Source organism: Fusarium phalaenopsidis (genome assembly GCF_050370095.1).
Source record: "Fusarium phalaenopsidis strain FUZ10S chromosome Unknown contig_32278, whole genome shotgun sequence".
Classification (NCBI taxonomy): Eukaryota; Fungi; Ascomycota; class Sordariomycetes; order Hypocreales; family Nectriaceae; genus Fusarium; species Fusarium phalaenopsidis.
In genome coordinates, this window is record NW_028145417.1 from 968244 (window position 1) to 991215 (window position 22972).

Sequence of the window (22972 nt, forward strand, 5' to 3'; positions counted from 1 at the left end):
CCAAGTCACTTCACAGTGACGGCAAGGTACATGTAGTTTATAGAACAATGGTACAATAGGGGCGTATGGATAGGAGAAGGTTTTCTTGTTTATTCTTTTGCATAACTTGCTTCAGCCCATTGGAGAGCAGGGAAGCAAGCATTCAACATAGCATAGCACAGTACAGTACAGGTCAAATGGACGGGGTGGATACACGTCGATTCCGGCATGGATGAGTGGTGTTTGGATAGGAGGTGATAGGCCAAAGTTCAATGATGAGGAAAAGGGGATGACAGGCGAACAAAGAGACACCCTTGGGCGGAGGGCTTCCGTATGTAATTAAAAAGAATTGATAACTATATTTCACTTATATGTTGGTCAAGACAGTTGTGATGTTTAACAGTTTATTGAATGCTCATGTTTATATGTATGTATGAGTTTGTGGTATCGATGCTCGTCAAATGCAGCCAACCTTGTCAACCATTCCAGCTCTTTCTATCCGGGCGGTGTTTGGTGACAATAATAGAGAACGCTCAACGTTGTGAATATTTACGCAGTAAAAAAGATTCCCATCCCCTTCTCGGATATTGTTGTCGTCTACTGTCGTCGGCCGAGGGCGTTGAACAGGCTTGTTCGGGGGTTCTCGACGGCTCCCTCAAATGTCTTTGCCCGCGAGGCCTCGCTCTCGGGGGTGTTGTACTTGTCGAAAGATCGGTCGAACTTGGCTGATGTGATGGCGAGCTGGGAGCGGACGAAGCCGGCGACGATGGCGAAGCTTCCGACGGCCATGAGGATGGGGAGAGCCCTTGAAGAAAAGTAGTGTTAGGATGAAATATGCGAATGAGTTTGAGCTTGCTTTGACTTACTTGGGGGCAGCAGCGGGCTTGGCAAGGGCGGCCATTGTGAGTGTTGACGGGTGTAAGTGAGTTGGAAAAGTAGATTGAGAAGTTGTCGAGATGGGATAGTCTGCAATTGACTGTGTATCGATGCTTGTATTGAAGAGCTTGGTGAAGAAAGAATCACTCCATTACGAGTTCCTAAGTCATCTTTATATCAAATTTTGGCTCTTTGGCCCTTACCTTGGGCCCTTGAGGCGTAGCATTCACATAGGGCTCAATGCGGTTGCGAGTCGGTCGATGGTGGTGTGATTGCTGGCTGGGACCCTGGGCAGTCGGACCCTATTCGGGCGATTCCGGGGAACAGGGCTCGCTAGATGAGGCTGATGTGTTCGGACGAAAGAATGCATGTCTTATGAGTTATAGAAATATTTTTTTTATTTAATTAATTTTTATTTAATTGTTTTTTGACGTCTTTGTCCTTTGCCAAGTCGCCGTGATGCAGCCTGGTAGTTGATACTGGGGAATTGTGGGTATGCTTTGTAGCGACCACTAACAGTGAGGATATTAATTGTTACCATGATGAACCGGTATCGATCATGACTCCCAACTCTGCGCATAAACCATGGCAAGAGTCCATCCCATGATGCATCTCTAGATTTCGGCTCCAGCCGGAGTGAAATCTATCAACAACTTTCGATGTCGCGGGAACGAATTCGCTCCTCCTGGCATCATGATTGCCCCTTTGGTGCTGACCATCTGACGATTCGACGGTCGGGGTCCACCGAACGAGTTCCCCCCTCTAGCCCATCCCAATCAACCACAAGGTCATCAGATCAAACCTGAGTGCCGCTCCCTGTGGCAAACCCTCGTTGGCCTTGCCTGCTGGCTGTTGGCTAAATTGCCGTGGCCCCGGGCCGCGTGGTGCCATACCCCAGATAACATCGAACAAGGACGAGAATGAAATCCCGACGTTGAAGGAGCCCCCTGCTTGAGTACGTGGCATGTGATGCTACCCAGACTTGGGTCATTGATGACTGATATTAGGCTTCTTCCTCATCTGCTGACAGACAGATGCTCAACGACACCTGCCAGCCCTCCTCCCTATCCGTCTGGGCAACCATTGCTCGGTCAAACCCATGCTACTCCTCCAGTAGAACGCCAAGACTCCAAATACTCAGCCCGAGCTTTTTCACGTTTAGAATCCCTCTTTGCGTCTTCATTGCCCAGTAACAATTCTTCATGGTGTCGTCGCGCTTTTTTCTCGTGATATCTTTCTTCAGCAATACGATACTCGACGTCTCTGTGTTGACGAAGACGATCCTCTTGCTCGTGAAACCATGCCGGCGTCCACATATGTGTTTCATAGTTCCAATCAGGGAGTTTGGCGTTGGCGATTGCTTTAAACGTAGGCACCCACGCCGGTATTTTGCGCCGCTCCGGGTGCTTCTCCGCATCTAGAGCGACCATCATGAGCATAGCTTGGAGTGCGAAATGGGCGTCGTTGCCCGCCACGTGTAGAAGTTCTGGGTCGAACGGAATTTCGAGTCTCTGTAGCAACCAGTGCAGGGGAATGGCGTAGGGAATATTTAACAGACTCAGGGCCATGTTGGATATGTCGAAGATGTATGTGTTAGCTAGGTCTAACCCAGCTTTTTCAACGCCCGGTGCTCCCTCTTAGGCCCGTAGGTCACGAGGATGTTAGGTGGTGAAGATAGTTTCCGGAGCTTCTCCGCGATCTCAGCATCGGTGACCGTCTTCGGGCTTCCATACAAAAAGTCCCAATCCCTAAAGGGGTGGAACATTGGGTCATGAACCAGATAATGCTGAGATGTCACGGCTTTCTCTGGATCCATTTTACCGTTTTGAAGGGGCCCCAGGAGTCCTGTATCAAATATGGATACCCCCACATGGAACTTGATGGGTAATTCTTCGCGAGTCATCTTCTTGGCTTCCAGGCAGACAAACCTTGGAGGGCCAAGCACCTCTAAATTTGAGATATGTTCCCGCAACGGTTTCGATGCCCACGCGTCCGCGGCGTAGCGGAGCAGCACGCGGAGATCTCGCTCATCTGTTTCGTGGTTCTGGTTCAATATTCTCTTAGGAGCAGAACGGATACCGAATTGCTTGGGAAGCTGCTTCTTTATGACTCGAGCGGGTGAAAACATTTTCGAGCCGGTGTAGCGCTTTAGACGGCCTGCTGCGTCTAGCTTGACGCCATTCATGTCCACGTCTTGCCCGTTGTGCCAGTCATCCCGCCCAAGTCTTGCCAGCGGTGATAGCTAGCAAATTGGTGGTTGTTGATGAATGTCTGATGTTGCCAAGCTCTCTTGGCCAGTGCTGGCCAAGCCAGATGGCCTTTCCCATGTTGAGGGAGTCGTATACGAAAGGCTGAGATCATGTGGTGAAGTTGTATAAAAGTGAAAATTGAGGTTTCACATGATTCGTGAGATCCAGGACGGGCAGTTAACTTTACAAGACTGTGGCGGAAGGTAGTGGCAAGCCACGAAATGCACGGGCACGTGACCCACTCCGACCAAACTTGTGCGCAGTGGTTTGTACTCCCTCATACCAGCTTGACCATGAACATCAACAGGCAGCGTCCATTCAATGCACAAAACATTTCTTGATCGATTCTGCAAGATGACGACAATTCGGGCCTTCACCCCTGGTTAGAAACCGACTGGCGATCCAGTGGCCCGCCTCATCACTGACCTCTGACCTGTCAGAGCCCCTTCCTACGTGCTGCTCCACCAACTCCAACGGCGTTAAGCGGCCAAACTCTGTCGCTAATAGAGACGGTGCCTGGAAATCATGGGGTTTTTTTGCTCCTCGGAGTCTTGACCAGCTGAGCTAATCCCAGGCTAGACCATCCCTGGATGCCAGGCGGACCTTGACAGCCCGAGCGTATGCCCGAGGACACCACCAGGACACCAGTACCCCCAAGGGCGCAGAATAACATGGCATTTCGATCCTTTTACGTGTACTATTTCTTCTTCTTTCTGTTCGCCTTGTCCCTTAAACTTCGGCCACGGCCTGGGTCGTACTTCCCCGGGCGCCATTGACCAATCGCCCTGTCAACATGACGCCTCGCAACATGTAACATTGCACGGTTTATGGGGTCTTAAAGAGTCTGCTTTCCCCATTGGAGGTTCCTCTCCTTCTTTTCATGTCGTCTAAACACTCTTCGAGCGAAGATGCTTCTTCAACTTCTCTCGCCGATTAGGAGATGGGCCAGGAACCTCAAGTGTGCCCGTTTCTAGCTCTCACCTTCAAGCTTACCATTCCTCGACTTGCCGCGGCTCCCGTTTCTTTCACCCGATGAAGCCCTTCCCTCCAAAGAGACGTGGTTCTGTCAGAATACGACGACGGTCAAGAGGCGTGCGACCGAGATGAACTCAATGGGCCCAGCCAGCGAAACCCGTTCTCAAGATGAAGACGACATCCCCATGCCCGAGTTTCATAGCCTTGCAATCTTGCAAAGCCACAATGAATCTTCTACCGGACATGTATCATTGAATTTTGCAGACGCGCTTTGGCTTCCACGTTCGTCCAGCCTTGACACCACAGCGGGGCGGGTTCGTCGTGGCGTGGCCATCGAAAAGGAGACAACATTCCTTCGCTGTTGTCGGCAGTATCCCAAAGCCGTCGGCTGGTCTCTGTTGCTGTTCCTCACGGTTGTCATGGAGGCATACGACAAGTCTCTAGTTACGGGTTTCCTTGCATTTCCGGCGTTCAGGCGAAAATATGGACGACCGACTTTGCCGCCAAACACGCCTCCTGAGGACCAAGTGTACGAGATATCGCCTTCGTGGCAGATGGGCCTGCAGAACGCGGCCATTGGCTGCGAGATCATTGGCCTCTTGGCACACGGATACATCACCGACGTCATCGGATATCGCAAGATGATGATTGCGAGTCTGCTCTGGATGTGTGCTGCCGTCTTTGGGGCCTTTTTCGCCAATGGTATCGGCGTATTGCTGGCCTCGCAAGCTCTGTGTGGTATGGATAAAGCCTAACAATGTCGGGGGATGTATTGCTAACAACTACTTAGGAATATCATGGGGCGTCATCCAGACCTTGGCTGCCACATATGCAGCTGAAGTTGTGCCATCTGTCCTGCGCCCCTTTGTGCTGAGCAACATCAACATGTGTTGGCTCGTTGGTCAAGTGATTGGGACTGGCATTCTTCGGGCATTGGTACACAACTCGTCTCAGTGGTCCTATCGCCTCCCATTTGCCTTGCAATGGGCTTGGGCGATACCCCTGTTGTTTGGCATCTGCTTTGCTCCTGATAGTCCATGTGAGATTCAATCCTTTACACCCCCGAGTCCTGTGGCTTGACTGACACGCCGTGATATACAGGGTGGCTTATCCGTCATGGAAGGACAGCAGAGGCAAAGCATGCTCTTTATCGTCTCAGCAACGAGAGCAACATGGATATCAACGACACGATAGAACTGATGCAGCACACCAATAGAGTTGAGAAGACTCTAAAATATGGGGGTGGTAGCTATCTGGACTTGTTCAAGGGCGTCAACCGTCGCAGAACTGAGATAGCCTGTATGGCTTGGATATGCCAGGCACTCTCCGGTTGGTCTCTTACGTCCTACGCGCCATACTTTTTCGAACAAGCCGGCTTTGATGCGTCCAGTTCGTTTAACCTCTCGGTTGCTGGATACGGAGTCGGTATCCTTGGTGGCATCATGTCGTGGACTCTCCTCTCGTTTGTGGGTCGCCGAAAGCTATACCTCTCTGGCTTGCTGATACCAGTCATCCTGCTTCTCGCCGGCGGCATCGTCTCGGTAACACTGGGCGATCGGAGGGGCGCAGACTGGGCCCTGGGGGCCATCATCATCGCCATGACCTTCTTCTACGACCTCACCATCGGCCCGGTGTGCTACGTCCTCGTGGCCGAGATTCCATCCACCCGTTTACGCGTCAAGACTGTTGCGCTGGCCAGGGTGACGTACAACATAGCCATCATGGTGAACAACATCGTCATGCCCAAGATGTTGAACCCGTCGGCGTGGAACATTGGTGGGAAGGCGTGCTTTCTCTACGCCAGCACAAGCTTTGTCTGTTTGATCTGGTGCTATTTCAGGCTGCCCGAGACGAGGAAGCTCACCTATCTGGAGTTGGATATCTTGTTCGAGAAGAAGGCTCCGACGTCCAAGTTTAAGGAGCTACAGGATAGACTGGACGAGACTGCGTACCTCTCCATGACGAGGACGGAGCAGCTGAGGAGTAGATGGCATGGATGGTTAGCATATTCGTAGTTTTAATGATAATAGTATTCAATAGTCAACTGTCATGGGTGAAAAGGAGCATTGATTTAGTATACCACCTCTTTGGAGTACTATGAAGGCTAACTGTTGTCGGGAAATCCTTGTTCTTATCTATTGATGATTGTCTACGACAGTTACCGAACAATAAGAGGAGAACTCGGGCCTAGGGGAATTCTGATGCTCTCTTTTGATCATTCGTTTCATGATTCTCTTATGGTATATCCTACAAAGATCCATTATCATGGATGTCAAATCGCCATGCTGGCATGCCAAATATCCGCTCCCGGACGAAATTGGACTCGTGCTGTATCCCTGTGGCATCTTCCACAGTCCTTGCAGTGTCTTGACAGTATACTTGCGGTTACAGAGCCGATGGATCCAATGGATGACATGCTTAGCAACTTTCCTAGCCTCGCTCTATCATGTTATCGGTGCTACTCGGACAGACCGAGTTCATAGCCATATCCAAGCATGTGATTTCCCATCTCGTTTGATTCAAGGGGTGTGTAGTTACTCCCGGGAACTGCCACGCCATGACTGAGAATGTCAGTTCTTTCTTCCCCTTGCTTCAAGGAGATTATCTCCAAGAGGCAGGTGTCTTCTCACAACAGTTCTTTTGTATCAACAGCAGTTCTTTTGTATCAAAGTCAACCCCTGGCTGCACGTCTTGATCGACCTTCTACAAGTTGCCTACTCCCATGTCAACAAGCATCAGGGCTATCCTTATCCCTGCCCTATCCCAACCCCAGAAGATCAACTTGATCATCAACCCGCAAATTTACAGACACACACCGCCTCTCGTTAAGCGCGCTTCACACTCACGAAAAAAAAAAAACCACAGCAGTATCTAGCGGTCTAGAACACCTCAGTTTGTCTCCCCGTCCCCATCTTCCCCAACCACGCGCTACTGCACAGGACCCTTGCCGAGGAAAAACGACCAAAAAATTCTTTCCGCCTTATTTCCCTCTTCTTAGCGGGGTAATTTTAAAAATTCCCTATCTTTTGCTGGCTTGCCGGGAAATCACCGATGGCACAGTACCAGAATGCGCTCTCTTGCTCGGTGCACACTTCTAGCCTCCCCCTGGCTGATTAGCGTCTGAGTCAAAGAAAAATCTCCACAAGGAAAGGAGACCAAGGGGTGTTCCGTTTCTTTCTAGAAGTTTTCTTCCCGCGTGATCTGAGCTCTGAAGGAAGAGTGTCTGTCAGTGACCCCCACGGTCGAGGAAGGTCGTGCCGACCCAGGTTTGCCAGTCTCAAGACGGCTGAGGATGGATGGAGGAGGAGATTATCAATAAGCGACCCATTGATAGGCTCCCATGTTTGACGCTGACTTCATCACGCGTTTCCAGCTTGCTCGAGTCCTCATTGACCGGGAAACGACGTACAACACACACTTTTTTATCCATGGGGGAAAAGTGGTTGGGCATGCCTGCATTGCCAATTGCCCATTCATCGTCGAGGCCAAGTTTTAGCCCTGCCGCTTTCGGCCATGCAATAGTTCCCTTCCCACGCCAAAATGGCCGACGAAAGACACACGAGATAAGACTCCTGAGGATGCATGTGCATGTGTATGTGTGTGACTGAAAAATGTGCCTTCGATTCAACAAATGGTATCCGAAAATATAGACCGCTAGTTCTTGATGCCGCCTGCGCCCCATGCCGCCCTGACCTTTCCTTTTGCTGTCTGTCTCAAAAGGCAACTCTGTGTGAGTTGAGTGAAATCTGTGTGTGTGCGATATGTACCTTTGTGTGTGGTAGTTCAATGCCCTTGTCCGTATTCGCCAAGCCAAGCCAAATGCCCTGCCCTTCCAAAATGCCAACTGAACTCCCTCAACAAATGCAATGCAATGCCTGTCTCCCCCTTGCCTGCTTGCTTGCCAGCTTGCCAGCCCTTCTCCGCAATCGAAAACCTCGTCTGCATTCCCGAGAACTCTCCTTAGCCCCGGCATTGACAGCGAGTGAGCCATTTCACTCATCAGCCAATGCCGTCTGGGTGGGGTGCAGACTGAGTCCTCAAGGGTCTTGTCCGAGAAGAAGAAAGCGGAAGAAAATTTTGCAGACAGAAGCAAGCAAGCAAGCAGTCAATCAATCAATCAATTCCACCCTCGCCTCGCCTCGCCTCGCATGCATGCCAGTACAGTGCTTTGAATGCTTTTTCTCCACCGAAGGTGACAGAAAGGGGAATAATAAAAACAAGAAAGAAGAAAAATTGGGTGATGTGTCAAAACTCCTGAAAATGCCGGTCGCTGTCTAGATGATGTTATGTGTCCCATATCGAATGGGTTTCGTGATTGGTTGATCGTGTTGCCATTGACAAATGTCAATTGACTTGGTGCCGAAATCTTTGTCCCGAGGTCCAGTTTCGATCGAAAAAAAAAAAAAAAGAGACTGGCGTTTCGGCTTCGTGTTCGGGGCGGATTGTGCCATGCCGTGCTGCATCATTTCCCCTCGTCTTGTCTGGTCGAGTCAGGTCAGGGCCCTGTCAGTTTGTCGAAACTGCTGGACATTGCCGGGGTTCCATCGCCGGCTTGTGGGACCGTGACTCGTGGCTGGGCTTCCAAAATCCTTCCATTGTGGTTGGGGGGCGAAAATTTGCATCATTTTACCCAGTGGTGCGGGTAGGTTTCCAGGTACTCCGTAATGAGCTCAGGAGGTGGGCGCTCTGTCGGCAGGCATCCCGTTGCTTGTCCTGCCCGATCCGGCATTGCAAAGGAACCCTGCTCAGGTACATGACGTGTCATCGCTCTGCAAGAATCGGAGGCCTTCTGTTTTGACCTGCCCGTGGCTTGTGGTGCTGTGGTACAGCAGCGCAGCATTGCCCTTTGCCCTTAAGCGGTGATTGGAATCCACCGCACCGGAACTCCGTTGGGTGCCACTTCGTAGGGCTTTGTCAACATCTGTCTCGGGGGGAGCGCCCAGCGGGCCCGGCCGGGTTTTTGGTCGTCTAGTTTTCCGCGTTTGCGCATAGCCATCTCCATCACGGCGATACGGATGAAATCGGGGTTTTCACGCATTTCGCGCTGTCGCATGCCCGGCGGTGTCTGTGTGGGGGCCTGCGGCTGTGGCTGCTGAGGCGCAGGTGATGGTTGTGACTGCAGCGAAGTTGACGGATAAGCGTTTCGGAAAGATCCCGGCGCCGTTCGGGAACGCTGGATCTTGTAGGTGCGCATTTGAATCGAAGCAGCAAATGTGCCTGCAAATACCGTCTTTGTCGGGGATTCGATCCGTGCATTCGTCGTAGGGTTCAAGTAACGGCGCATCGCTGCCGAAGGCATCTCCTCTGAGACGGGTGGCCGGCGTTCATCAGCATAGGGCACGTTAGGGTCGATGGTGAGAATCGAGCGGGTCAGGAAGTCGTCCGGAGGGATAGATGGAAGGTTGATGGCCGAGAAAGATTTGGCAGCCGATCTCAAAGCACGCAGCGATGCAGTCAAGTTCGACTTGAAAACAGATCGAAGCGGCTTGAAGGGCTGCAGGAATTGCAGCTTGCTGGGCTGAGCCTCTTCAGGTTGTTCCAGGGTGATGACGTCCATATCATCAACATCGGCGTCATCTCCAGCCAGGGGGTGCTCGTCCACGGATCCAGGTGGTGAGATAACAGGCTCCAGTGACTTTCGCATGGGAGTAAACCTCGTCCTCCGTGAGCAGAGGCTTGGTGTCCTAGGGCTGTCCAGAGATGAGAGGCAGTCGCTGGTGAAGGACTCATCAAGAGAAGGAATCGAGTCGACAGAGTAAGTCCTGGTTGACATGCCGGACCCGATGTTGCAGTCACTAACGCTATCGTCGTCGTCGGCAATCTCATGAGGAGGCGAGAGCAGCATGTCGAGAGGGCTGCGGCTAAATGACCAGCTCAGCTCCTTCTCCGACGCCTGCTGGCAGTCGATGACCTCTTCCACAGTCAGGGTCTTTTCGCTGCGACGGCGGCGCTGAAGTTGTCTTGGCCGGGGAATATCTGTCACAGCCAACAGAGCGGCAAGCGAAGGCGACATTGCCTCCGATGAGCGCGAATCACGGGGCCGTCGGCGCTGAGATGTGTGACGCTTCTGAGGGTGGGTTCCATGGCGGTTGTTGCTGGCGGAGGGAATCTTGACCGGGCTCGTCGGAGTTGTCGGCCTTGTCGTCAAACTCGTAGTTGTAGTAGGAGGGCTGGAAGGGGAGAGACTAGAGGTCTCCCGCCGGTCCTTGCGTTTGCCCATTGTTGCATCGGATATTGGTTGTGCTGGCGTGATGGTGACTGTAATGTCGTTCTTGCTATCGTCATACTTGGGCGACCAGCGCGGGAGGGTGAATGTGGTCGGCGTCGGCGTCGGCGTCGTGGTTGCGGTTGTGCCAGTCGCCGAAGAGGATGGTCGAGATGCTGTATACGAGTCGTCGGTGTAGGCGTAGTTTACAGAGGAGGAAGAGGAGGGCGAATATCGAGGAGTATGCGAAGTATGTAAAGGAATGGAAGAGGACAAGGACAAAGACGAGGGTGAAGGGGAGGGAGAACGGGAGGGAGTGGGAGTGAGGGCTGGAGATAAAGAGGGAGTCGGAATAGATAAAGCCGTATTGTGATTACTCGCCGAAGGAGCTGAGGGAGGGCGCTGGCGCTGATACTGGGTTTGGCACTGGGTTTGGCGCTGGCGCTGGGCCAGCAGGAAGGAGCGTGGAGTCATCATAGTGGCCACCCCCCAGTCAATCCTAGTCCGAGTCCCGGAACCCAAGACGGGGCAAGTGCGACAGGGCAGAGCTTGGCTGGCTGGCACTCACACACTCGCACTCACACCTCCGTCAGACACCTCAGTCAGACAGCCAGGGCTGGCCTGGTGGGCTGCAGGTGGGTTGGGTCTCTCGGGTCGGTACCTCAGGGCCTGGTGCGCTGGCATTCAGTCTCGCGACAGCGGGGCGGGGTGGGCCCACGGGGCGGGCTTTCAGGGCCTTCCGGGGGGTTCTGCCTTGTGCTGTACTGTAGGCTGTAGGGCGCCTGCGCCTGCTCAGCGTGCAGTGCTCCAGGGTCGGACGGCACTGTAGGTTTTTGTGGGTCCCGCCGGCGCTCAAGGCTTTGGTTTCCAAGCCGCCTCAGCTTTCAGCAGGCAAGCCTCCTTTCACGATGTCTGGGGATCCGTCTCTTTCTGGGTCAATGTGTCACTTTTTGTATGCCTTTTGGGCCTCCCAAGTCTGACGTCGTCTTCTGAGGGGCTTCCGACGCCCGATCTCTCAGCTGCTGTCCTCCTTCTCGAGCGAAAATCGACACCAAGTCTAGGGCCCAACCGGCTGAGGTTCCAGGCCCAGCCCAGTCCCGGATGAGAGATCCGCACCGCAGACCGGAGGGCAAGAGATGCAAAGCAAAAAAGCGATGGACCAGTCCGGGGATGACCGCGTGTCCGTCTTGTCCCCAGGCTGTGCGTCGCAGGACAATTTCAGTAACGTAAAAACGAAGCCTTGGATTGGCTCCTAGGGTCAAGGGTGACGCTTGCGAGCTAGAGAGAACTGAAGTTGTGATGGACGCTGGGCGAATCACGGCGTCGACGGTCAAGTGGCCCCTCAGTGATGGACCCCGAATTGCCTGTGTTGCAAGCAGCTGAAGGAGGGTTCGAATGACGCTACCGCGGATGGCGGGTCGTGCCTTGCAGAGCGCTGAAGGGTTTCTCTGCTGTGTTTATACTCGTGTCGTGTGTCTATGGCGTCTGGGGGAGAGGCAGATGCCGCGTGGGCGTGGACGAATCGAAACGAGAGACGGTGATCGTGGGGCCGCGGAGAAAGCTGAAGGCCATGTTCGCCTAAGAAAGGCCTGTATGTCTCGACAACTCGTGGATTTGTCGATGGATTGATATAGACCAGAAGGAGACGACGGCCTCTTGTTCAGAATCTCTTGGCTCCCCCCGGCGGATGAGCGGTGACCTCGAATACTTATTCGACAATTGCCCAATGCATGCACCCTTGGTCTTGGTCGTGGGGGAGGGGAGTGATCCAGATGGGGATAACTGGGGTCCTTGGGCGAAGAAGGCGTGCCAAGCAAATGTCTGAGATTGAGCGCAACAATCAAAACCACAGGCTCAACCGTCACGAGGAAGCAATGGGTGGACGTCGTCCAAGACGTAGCGCCAAACGGGGGAGCACAGTCGGCCAACAACAGGACAGAGAATAACGGCCCTCTTTGAAAGGGGACACACACGAGAAAGCCTCGGCCGGCCACACGGAGGATGAGGATGAGCTGGTCAGGTTGTCGGGTCAAAGACACATGCAGGCAAGGGTGCCGACGGGACGAAGGACGACAACGACAACGAGGTGCGGATACGATGGATGCAAATGTCCTGTGATGGTGGACTGAGAAGAAATCGATTTCGAACCGCGGTGGGCAAATCGAGATGAGCCAGCTGGCACAACAGCAGTCGTCGAGAAGTGTTCCATACAGATCCCGGCGATGGATAGAGGGACGTAGGTATGTATGTATGTACCCCAACCTCTTGACCTGCCTATGATATGACTGTCTCTTCTATCAAGCTGAACGACGGCAGGCAGACAAGAGATAACAAACACACGAGTTAAGCTGCCTGATTCGGGTGTAGGTCCTATCGCGTGCCCAGCTGATAAGGCAGCTCGCCGACGCGCCTCGCGGGTATCACGACGCACACGCCTCAGTCGACCCGTCATGGCCAGGGTAAGCAATCTATCTCTAGCCAAGCTATTCTATAGCTAAATGCACGAAAGAGATTTTTTTATTTCTCATCGCGACTCGCACTTTTGATCTTCACGAGTCGGCGCTTGTCTCGCGAGTCAAGGTGAAGGAAGCCGAACCGGAGGCACTCGGCGGCTACTCCGGTAGTCGTCCGAAAAGCAGAGAGACCGGACCCTCGGAGCAAACCTTGCATGGAAATCCTTATCTTTTGGCTTTTGCACGTCGACCGTTTTTTTTGTTTCCCATCCGCGTCCGGCGGTTACACTACCTCCACGGCCCAACATCACTCCACAGGCACATGTATCTATCAATCGGCCCTCCGAACTCTCACGAACAGAGAGAGAGAGAGAGAGAGAGAGTCAGAAGGGGGGTGGTCTCCCTCTGAAACCTGTCAGCATCTGCAGGGTCTCGGGAGAGCGAATAGGCCAACGACCTGAGGGCAAGACATTGATTCATTCCTGGTGACGCCATGTCTCTGTTGCCGAAGGGGGTCAGCCCTCCCCCCTTGCGCCTGAGCGCTGGATGGATTCCAATGGGGTCTCGGGGTGAGGATAGGTTCGAACTTCTGGAGGGGAGGGTGAGGAAGAGGTGCGAGTGGTGACGCGCAGAGCCAACAAGAACGGGAGGAATCTTGCTTGTCGCCAGTCTGTCCTCGACTGTGCCGTCTAGTTTTGCGCTGGGAACTGACGATCATTCTCTCACCTTTTGCCGACCATCACTTGGATTTCTCCCAAGAACCCCCTTTACCTTGGTTCCGGTCCTTTTCGCTGTGACATCACCGAAACAACCCAGCCCTAGATGCTGCTCTTCACCCCTGGTCACGCGAAACATGGGCCATCCGGTCAATCCGTCACACAGCCCGTATTCCCCCAGTTCATGCTCACTCTCTCGTTTTGGGCAATGGGACCAAAACCTTGGTGCCCCCTCCACACTGGAAGCTGGCCTGTCCCTCGTGCTCTTGTCCCATCCCGTTTTCCCTCGACGCTTCTCCTTATCACGGCCGTCTGATTCGTCCTTGACCTATGACCCTGCGCCGCGCCGTCATACGCCCTCCACCACCCACACACACCAATCTCTGGGAAAAAACGCGGGGTCTGGATTCCCCACCTGCAGGGTCTGGCTATCGTGGTTGGTGATCCCCTCGTTCGCTTCCAAAAGTTGGCCGACAATATTGGAATTCCTGCTGCCGTTTTATAGGTGGTGTGCCAGCTGGTCTGGGGTGTGATGGATATTGGTGGTGACTTGACAAGGTTCTCGTGTTCAGATTCGGTTGCGTTCATCGAGATCTCCCAGACCCATGTTCACAGTAATACTCTGTGTGTTTTATTCTTGGCTGACTGACAACTGCAGGTGCCACGCGACAGAGACTGGTCGGCCGTCTTACTGTATCGTCCCAGCACCGCCTCCTCATCTGAGAAGGCCTCATCAGCCCAGGCTAGCATCTCGGGTGCCTAGCGAAGGCTTCCGCGACCCCATGGACCATTGAACCCCATGTTTCACTCGACTGCCATCACGGGACCCGTCAACTGACCTGAACATGAACGACTCGTCAGTTTGTCGCCTCTGCGGTTCCCATTCGTCGGTAATGCCAGCAGCAGTTCCTCAACGCATGCTCTCTCCATACATACCCCACGCTGTTTATCTCGCCGTCAGGCCAGCCCCATCAACTCCGGCAATCGGACAAAGCGCAAGTCGCAAACAGTTCTATGTGCCCCCAATCGCCACTGGGGCTAAGCTTCAAGATTAGATGAACTTTCAACTAACTTTTGTCAGCACTCTCTCCTTATCTCAACCGAGCGATTCCCTTTCCATCGCTCGGCTCGCCTTGCCGTTTTCAGGTAGGGAGCAAAATGGGCTTGGACAAGTCGAGAAGGTACGTACCGTCGTTCCCTGCGACGATGCAACCGTGCCCACTATTAGCCGCTGCTTCATGACGATGGCCAAGGGGAGCTTCCCCAGAGAAAGCCATTCAGGAGCTATTAAGAAGGGGACTATATTTCGGGTTGACTCGCTGTTGCGGTAGTTGTCGCCGAATACAAAGGTTCCCTTGGTAGATCAGGCTCTCAGTCTGCCCACTACGTAGTAGATTTACGACGAAGTACCAATTGGCCCACTTGCATAGATAGCCAGTCACGATACCTTCCTTGAATGCTCCCTTGGGTCCACAAGAGCCAGCGGTATGGTTCAATAGATCAATACGGTTTACAGAAGCTTTACAGATCTATCTCTTCTACCTATCACGTTCCATTGCTAGTGACAGTTGTTACTCCTCCTCTGTGCCAACACTCCCACACCATCATCTCCCCGTCAGCCATGATCTGTTCCCTCTCCACAGCCGAGACCTCCAGGCAACTGGCCTCATTGCTCAAGTCCACACAGACAGAGATGATCTTCTCTCCCTTGGTAGGATCCCCGGTATCCCCCGGGCTTGCCGCCACCATCGAGTTGCCGGCCGAGATTCTCTAGACCAGGAAGGGCAGCTGGCGCAGGTCTAGATATGCATGGAGACACACTTCCCGCGTGGTGGTGCGCTTGCGTGCTCGTACGATAGTCCGGGGTAAGCTGGATCTGCGATGAGCCGAAGAGCTGCTCCAGATGACTGTCGAGATTTCATGACTCGCTGGGCTCACTTTGACAGCATTGATTATCTCTATTGTGTGTGAATGAATGGTTTAATGTTTCTTTTTAAAAGGCTGTTATATACTATATCTATGAAGAGAACTCTAAAATGGGTAAATGCTTGTCTTCCATTTAATAGACTTGTCGTAAGCCTTGTGAATCTCTGTCTCAGTCATGGCAAATTGATGCTCGCATTCCCAATACACAAAATCCTCCACAGAGCGCAGGACATTATTCTTGCAATCGTGATAGAGCTTTCCAGTCCCTTGACCTTTCAGAGGCGGAGTGAGGTAGTTGAGAGTTGTCCCTCAGCCCTTGAGGAGGGTATCCGGCTATAGGGTAATCTGGATCGACATCAGGATGAAGTCTTTGGACAGTCCAAACATCTTGTGGAGGATGTGGCGATATGAATGAGGGGGCTGGATCTCTCATACTCTGTCTTTATTGTCATTGTGAAATTATCCTGGTAAATCTAGATAGTACAGCAATGGAAAGCTGCAAGTCCAGCGAGATGTTGGTCCTCCAGGCTCTACATCTCAACTCGACGATCCCTTGGCTTCTACACACCGGTTAACAACAATTGCTCTAAAACAGTACAATCTCATTCAGAGCGAGCGAAAGGAATTGATGTTTTCTGACACAACTGTCGGATCGAATGGCAATGTGTATTGGCCCCTCTCCTCGGCTGGGTTTGTGAGAACTGGGCACTCTTCCTTTGCAACAACTTCCTTGGATTTTGCAGTCTTCATTTCTTTTTAGTATGTTCTATCAACTCTTAGTCAACTTCATTCTCACCTTTGCTGTGATCATTTAATGGGTCAACCACTAAAATGACTGCCCACCTGGTGGCTCATCATGCCAAATAACTCCCTATTTCTACTGCGTCATTGCCAGCTGGTTTCGAGTTATGATGACCGTTCAAGATGCCAGTGTCGATGAGTAGAATAGATAGGAAGAAGGCGAATCCAAGAGGCTGCTTTGATACCCCCCCAATGAGCAGATCAGGGATACCAGGGACACAAGGGACTTGGAACATAGGATACCCAAGGAACTGTATCTAGGCAAATGTTGATAGTGATTAAGGCAGAAGGACTGTATTGGATTTTTGCTATTTTTGCCCAATGTCCCTGGGGTCTGGAAGCGGAATATCTGGCCGGTGGAACGAACTTGATGACTTGATGCCGTACGTTGAGACGCACTCTATAATACGGGACACGGTGTCTACAGTTACTAATGGCTACGGCACATATCCCAGGGTATTCTAAACAGAGATTGAAATGGTTCTTCGAATGGTACATGTTTCATCACCAAATGATCATCCTGGGCCAACGCCGGCGTTAGTGTCAAATTACTAGCAACTCTTAGCTCCCCCAATGCTCCCGGCTACCAACTCTCTAGGCGTAACACACACAGATTGTCAATATTCTCACTTGCACAAGAATAGTCAGATCTTCCCGATGCTATGTTCAATATGAGGCAGGCCCATAGGCTGGTTCAGCACCACTTTCTAGCACATACGACCATACCCACTGGAGAACTCGGGATCCCGTCCGCTCTCCCATAGATAAGCCAGTGAGGGGCGGATTAGTAGTTGGGTCGGTGACGACCAGCGAATCCCCGCTGTTGTATGTTTTTTGCAGTTTGTTTCTTTTTCCCTCTTTGTTTATGTTGTCGTAAACACTGTCTCGATGTGAAGAACAGTGGTTGGGGTTGATACTGGCAAATGTGGGGGATACCGTGAGTCAACTCTCGCTTTTTAGTCAATGGACTTCAGGCTCCCCCTGTGCTGATAACTTGGAAAAAATACGGGAAAGGAGTGTGGAGAGAAGAGTAACAACAGACATACTCCCATATCTTCACATCCATATTGTTGAGTTGCGGTGGCTCATCTCGTACCGACAACGCACCAACACTCTGAACAACACGGCCCAAGGGATCACCTCTCCGAAGACTTCGGAAAAACCCAAGGAGGACATGCTGCGACGTGCTTGAGGTGGTAGATGACCGTTTAGTTACATCGGACAATGTGCTCCGAGAAACCTCATTCGGGCTCACCCCTGAAGCCTCCTATTCTGCCCTTCAGTGCAAGGATAACTAGATATAACCCGAAAACCTCATCCATATTCAGCTAAACACGCGGTCATCTGGAATGTACAGGTTAAATGGGTACCCTTCGACCCGGAGAACCTCTAGCGAACTCGCAATATCCTTCAACCCCACAAGGGTCCTGGACGGAAAATTCGGCGGAGAATCGATGACAACATCCAAGACCTGAAGATGCTTGAATCCGCTTAGATTAGCTTTCAGTCTCCTCCGATCTTCCGCATTAGGCCTCCATCCCTCTTCGTCTTCCCTTGCAAGCTCCAACTGGGGGTTCTCCAGTCTTGGCCCACCGACGAGCCATCTCCCCCTGACCCATTCCTGCTTGGCGAAGCGAGGGTTGGCGGCCGGGCGCTTAAATGGATTCCGCAAACCGAGATAGAGTTGCTCAACCTTTGTGTTTTCGACTTTGATCTTGTCTGACCATTCGCTCATATCTCGTAGACTCATCTCGTCAAGGACAAGAGTTCGCAGGTTCTCATATCCGCCACCGAATAGAGAGCCGGCGAGATGCAGCCACTGGCTCTGTTCACGGAAATTACATTGCAGCGCCTTGAGGTTGCCCAGAATAAGACGTGGTGGCCCTTGGCTATCATCGACCCATTCATCGACCGTGACGATAACACGCGAGCTTGGGTAACCCATGGCGCCCTGCATGGATACCAGCTTTCCCCAGCCTGAGTCGACTTGATGAAAAGCGAGGGACTCGACTTTTGTCGCCATGTGTAGTATCGATAGAAACGCAACCTCTAGATATTCCGAACGTATTCGTCCTTCCCGATGAACCCAGGTTTTGATTCCGTTTTTGTGAAGCCAATGCGTGGTTCCAGGGTTGAGCCACCAAGGAGGGCAACAATTGTGTTGCTTAAGAGTATCCTCGACCCATGCGATGTCTACCATCCGCTCCATCTGCTTCCGGAACGAAGACCCCCGAGGCCCTTTGCATATAGCCTCAAAGTCTAATTCGGTGTCACAATAAATGTGGCGGATGGACGGCCCGACCTGCGGATGTTTGAGGATGTCGATCAAGGCTGTATTTAAACGGAAGGGGTTGCAAATGTCCAGAGTTGTGTACAGTAGGTGCCGGATGTTGTGATGAACAACTTTACATGATACTGCCAGGCTGACCAGAGCCTGGTGATGCACCTCCAGATCCGCCCACTCAGCATCGTCGGTGGTTATAAGAAATGGGGAGGTCTGGGCAAGGCGATGGGCAAGTTTTTCGGCAATGAGCACTATGAGCTCGAGGGGTATAATCATGGTGACCGCGATGTAGTGAGATAGAGTTAACAGGTTTATGCTTATGTGATATAAAGAGAGGATAGTTTGAGATACCGTCTTACACAGCTCTAGTTGCAGGGGAGTGCGAACCCTTGTTTATTTTTTATACCCGCCAGATTTCCATAATCAGTCCTAGGCAGACGTCCTAGAAGTTTGAGGTTGTACAAACAATGTTAGTGACTATGAACGATATCTGTTGTACCATCCGGATTGCCACAAACAATCTTTGTCGTCCTATCCGAATTGTTTGGAGTTTATTACCTCGCAGATCTTATAAGCATTCATCCGTTCTTAACAGAGCCGCGAATGCTACGTCAACGGACGGACCCAGCCAAAATCTCAAACCGCTACAGTTTCGTCGCTTAACCGGGATAAAATCAGTCCATCCTTTAGAAAAAAAGCAGGGTTCCGTATGTTTCGTCTGGGAAACATTTAAACATCCACCAATCACGGCTTCATCCCAGACGCCCAACGTGAAACTGCCAAGATGGGCTTCAGTGGTGGGAATATCTGCATCGTCGGGGCCCTTTCATCTGAGAATCTCCGTTGAGAAGTCTTGGCGGTTGAAAGGGGAGTTGATATTTAAGTTGATGATTCCTCGTGAATAGAGACCGTTTTTGTTCGTTACGCCTCTCGACGCCAGCCGTTGTGTGAATTCTTGTATACACATTCTTTTTCTTCTTCTTCATTCTATAACATCTTTCTTGACGCTAGCCGTCCTGATATATTCATTCTTTTATTTCTAAACTCACCCCTTAAAAACCACAATGCGCTGCATTCTCTCCCTTCTCTCCTCCGTGGCCCTGGTGGCCGCCCACGGTTACGTCGAGAGCGCGACCATCGGAGGAAAAGAATACGAATTCTACAACCCCAACGTCGACCCCTACTCCAACCCTACCCCCGAGCGCATCTCGCGCCCCATCCCCGGCAACGGCCCCGTCGAGGACATCTCTTTGATTGACATCCAGTGCAACGGCTACACTGCCGGTGGTGTCAAGGGCAGCCAGCCCGCTGCTCTGCACGCTGAGGCTGAGGCCGGGTCTACTGTCAACCTTCGCTGGACTCTATGGCCTGACTCTCATGTCGGTCCTGTTCTGACTTACATGGCTCGTTGCCCTGATGAGGGTTGCGATGCTTGGGAGCCTGCCAGCGAGAAGGTGTGGTTCAAGGTTCAGGAGGCTGGACGAGAGGGAACCTCCAACAACTGGGCTGCCGTAAGCTTCATGTTTCCAAAAAGTACAAGTTGAGAAACTAACAATACTTTAGACCTCGCTCATGAAGGCCGACAACGAGGGCATCGACTACACCATCCCCAGCTGCCTCAAGCCCGGCTACTACCTCGTCCGCCACGAGATCATTGCCCTCCACGCCGCCTACCAGTACCCCGGAGCCCAGTTCTACCCTGGCTGCCATCAGCTCAAGGTTGTCGGTGCCGGCTCGACCGTCCCCACCGATCTCGTTGGTTTCCCTGGAGCCTATGCCCAGAACGACTCCGGCATTGTCTATGACGCGTACAAGGGTGAGTTTTATCTGTCTGTCAGCTATTGCATGCCTGCTAACTGCTATCTCAGCTTCCACCTACAAGATTCCTGGCCCTGCTCTGTTCACCTGCTAAATGCAGACAACTCTTCGCCGTGGGGGTTGAGGAGATGTAGATAGGTCTCGTTCTCATGGCCGCCAGTCGGCATGATGAACAACGTTTGGGTTGTACATGTATTCGAAACTTCTTGTACATATACCTGCATTGCATGTGCATTTCTTTAAAAAGACATAAAGCCTGGCTCTGAACCGGCTTCAACTCTTGCCACTTCAAACAGCACGCTCATCAGTGAAGTGTCTTGAATTACATGGGGATATTAAACTTGTTGAAACACTAACGACGCTCAAAATCCACACTTCCATCACTTTTCTAACTTCTTGGTATTCGAAGAACTGAAAGTCGCAGCTCTCTTGATGACCTGCTGTACCTCTACAACAGGAGCCTCGGTGTGCACCCACCAGTGCCAGATAATAGCCAGGAGAACGACAAAGATGGTCAGAGGAATCGAGATCCACCACATTGTCCAGAACAAGGGCGTCAGCATCACGTTCCACGTCTTACCATCGTCGTGGGCTTCGGACAGGAACAGTTGCGAGCCAATGACCGTGGCGACGCCCGTGGTTGGCAGGAAGATCATGGTGATGGCGGCAATCACCTTCATCGAGTTGGAGTCTTGGATCATCACCATCGAATCCTGCTGCGTGACCAGGTTAAACGACAGGGTGATTGCATTGTCGATGCGCTTCTGGAGACTGTTAAGACGCAGCTGGCTGGAGCCGAAGAGCGAGCGCCGGTACTGGAGCGTTTCGCGCAGCTGCTTCAGGACAGGCTCGTTGGTCGTGGGCCTCGTGTGCTCGTGGTTGCCGACGTTGCGAATAGTAGCGTCGACGAGCATGATGCACGAGTCGATGGCTTCGGCGATGTGGATGATGTGCTTGGCGCAGTTGTGCATGGCCGCAAAGGGGATCTTGGAGCTCATCTTGCGGATGTTCTTGGAGTTGGCATACTCGAGGATCAACTGCTCCTGTTAGAATGGGACGATAAGTAAGGGGAGAGGGTGACTTGCGTGTTCTAGAGGCCCAAAGACAGTGTTCATCTTCCAGACTGTATCGTCGACTTCAAAGTATAGCGCCTCAAAGAGCAGATCAAACAGAATGTACGGATCCGTCACGACGTGCTGCCACGCCTTGGCCGCGACAAACTCATTGATCCTCTGCCTGATCCTAGGCATGGCACCGAAGCACACTAGAGTAGTGCTCCCGTCATTCTCTACACGTAGAAAGAAGCCCGCGCGGTGCCAGCTATAGTCAGCCTGCGGGAGCGTCGAGATGTGGTATCCCATGGTTGCGGCGCGGTTGTCCACCTCGGGCGGGTTCGAGCCATCCTGCTTAATGTCGATGTTCTTGCACAGGAAGTGGAACCATGAGCTGGAGCCATTACGGTCGGTGCTTCTGCCAAAGCTGTGGCTCACGGATTGGAGACGTTCTTTGGTAAAGTCGCCTGGGATGTGGAGGATGTCGAAGAGCTCGAGGGTCTGCGCGAGGGCATCTCGACGGGGGAGATCTAGAGGAGCAAACCTGAGAGAATCAGTTATTTAAGTCTCGATAAAAATTGTATACTTCCGTTCCTGCAGTTATTCCTAATTCATGGAGTTGCAGATGGCGCAAACTTACACAATCCTCAAGCTCGCCTTTTGGCGGAGACACTGCGCATTTGGCTCCAGGTACCAACGGCCCTCGGGATGATCTACACCTGATCAGCGGCTAGATCGTCTACGCGGGGGAAAAACGTCTTCTTACCATGGGAAACCTCCCAGACGTTGAGCATCCATTGAGGGAAAGCGACGGTGATGGGTGTCTGCGTCGCCTCTTGGGCAAACGCATCGTGAGGACTGTCTCTGTGCGTCCACGACATCACGAATTTGCTTTGCTTCTTCTCTTTTGTGGATCGTCTTCTTTGCGCGACAAAACTCAGCCTGACTGACTGTTTGCCCCATCGACCGTCTTTTGACACAGTCAAGTAATGGGATCTTTACCGCCGCGCAACACTCAGGGGTCTCGGACTATCGAGCCACGGCGTCGAACCGGCGCAAGGCATCCCATATCTAGGACTATTTCATGGCGTCGAGCTATTTTCTGCAGAAATATTGTACAGGCTTGCCGAATATCCAACGGATGTTGCGTCTAGACCGACGCCATGTTTCAGCCTGCAGACGCCGCATCGCCGTCTCTGAACGGAAATGCAGGGCTTTTAGCTGTGCACGACCAAAAACGGACGTGAAAAGGCCCCCATTCGCTCGTCTCCTCGCGTAGAGTTTTGATAGTTGAGATTGTTCCTCTTTGCTCTCCACTCAACGCGTCCCAACCACTTGGGTTGGGTTGCACTTAGGCGGACACTGGTCTAGTGTATCTCCCAGAGCCCGCTCTCAGGGCTGGATTTCGGACTTGCCAGGGGTCCCCCAGGACAGGGGTTCCCTTTATTCACTACGAACCTAGTTTCTACACTATCACAACTGCCGAACCCTCACCTGAGGCCGTGCAGGTCTCACTACGTGGGCGGATCGTCGCACCTCCAGAGTAGAGACTGTAGGGCTGCGCTGCCGTTACCCCTGCCTAGACAAATCCAAACCTCTCTCGCCCGGTGTGCCGCTTCCGGAAAGATGGGGGGTCGT

The 22972-nt window shown here is 52.3% G+C and overlaps 6 protein-coding genes and 1 non-coding gene across 7 annotated transcripts; 3 read left to right on the top strand and 4 right to left on the bottom strand.

The window, feature by feature from the left end:
• Positions 1-576: 576 nt before the first annotated feature.
• On the bottom strand, positions 577-880 carry LRP88_00915 (uncharacterized protein; the record flags this gene model as incomplete). Its single annotated transcript, XM_083237619.1, has 2 exons — positions 577-784; positions 846-880. 2 exons carry the CDS (start codon positions 878-880, stop codon positions 577-579), a joined length of 243 nt encoding a protein of 80 aa, XP_083106124.1.
• A 3327-nt stretch (positions 881-4207) lies between these two features.
• Positions 4208-6094, top strand: LRP88_00916 (uncharacterized protein; the record flags this gene model as incomplete). The annotated part of the gene is made up of 3 exons (XM_083237620.1): positions 4208-4817; positions 4870-5118; positions 5181-6094. The coding sequence occupies 3 exons, from the start codon at positions 4208-4210 to the stop codon at positions 6092-6094; spliced, it is 1773 nt and encodes a 590-aa protein (XP_083106125.1).
• A 2837-nt stretch (positions 6095-8931) lies between these two features.
• LRP88_00917 (uncharacterized protein) lies at positions 8932-10299 on the bottom strand (the record flags this gene model as incomplete). Its single annotated transcript, XM_083237621.1, has 1 exon — positions 8932-10299. One exon carries the CDS (start codon positions 10297-10299, stop codon positions 8932-8934), a length of 1368 nt encoding a protein of 455 aa, XP_083106126.1.
• A 6595-nt stretch (positions 10300-16894) lies between these two features.
• LRP88_00918 lies at positions 16895-17010 on the top strand. Its single transcript, XR_014475136.1, has one exon. It is a non-coding gene; the product is annotated as a 5S ribosomal RNA (ribosomal RNA).
• Positions 17011-17504: 494 nt separating this feature from the next.
• Positions 17505-18125, bottom strand: LRP88_00919 (uncharacterized protein; the record flags this gene model as incomplete). The annotated part of the gene is made up of 1 exon (XM_083237622.1): positions 17505-18125. The coding sequence occupies one exon, from the start codon at positions 18123-18125 to the stop codon at positions 17505-17507; it is 621 nt and encodes a 206-aa protein (XP_083106127.1).
• Positions 18126-19528: 1403 nt separating this feature from the next.
• Positions 19529-20376, top strand: LRP88_00920 (glycoside hydrolase; the record flags this gene model as incomplete). Its single annotated transcript, XM_083237623.1, has 3 exons — positions 19529-19975; positions 20028-20280; positions 20333-20376. The coding sequence occupies 3 exons, from the start codon at positions 19529-19531 to the stop codon at positions 20374-20376; spliced, it is 744 nt and encodes a 247-aa protein (XP_083106128.1).
• A 286-nt stretch (positions 20377-20662) lies between these two features.
• LRP88_00921 (uncharacterized protein) lies at positions 20663-22215 on the bottom strand (the record flags this gene model as incomplete). Its single annotated transcript, XM_083237624.1, has 4 exons — positions 20663-21268; positions 21341-21878; positions 21975-22047; positions 22101-22215. The coding sequence occupies 4 exons, from the start codon at positions 22213-22215 to the stop codon at positions 20663-20665; spliced, it is 1332 nt and encodes a 443-aa protein (XP_083106129.1).
• Between the last annotated feature and the right edge of the window lie 757 nt (positions 22216-22972).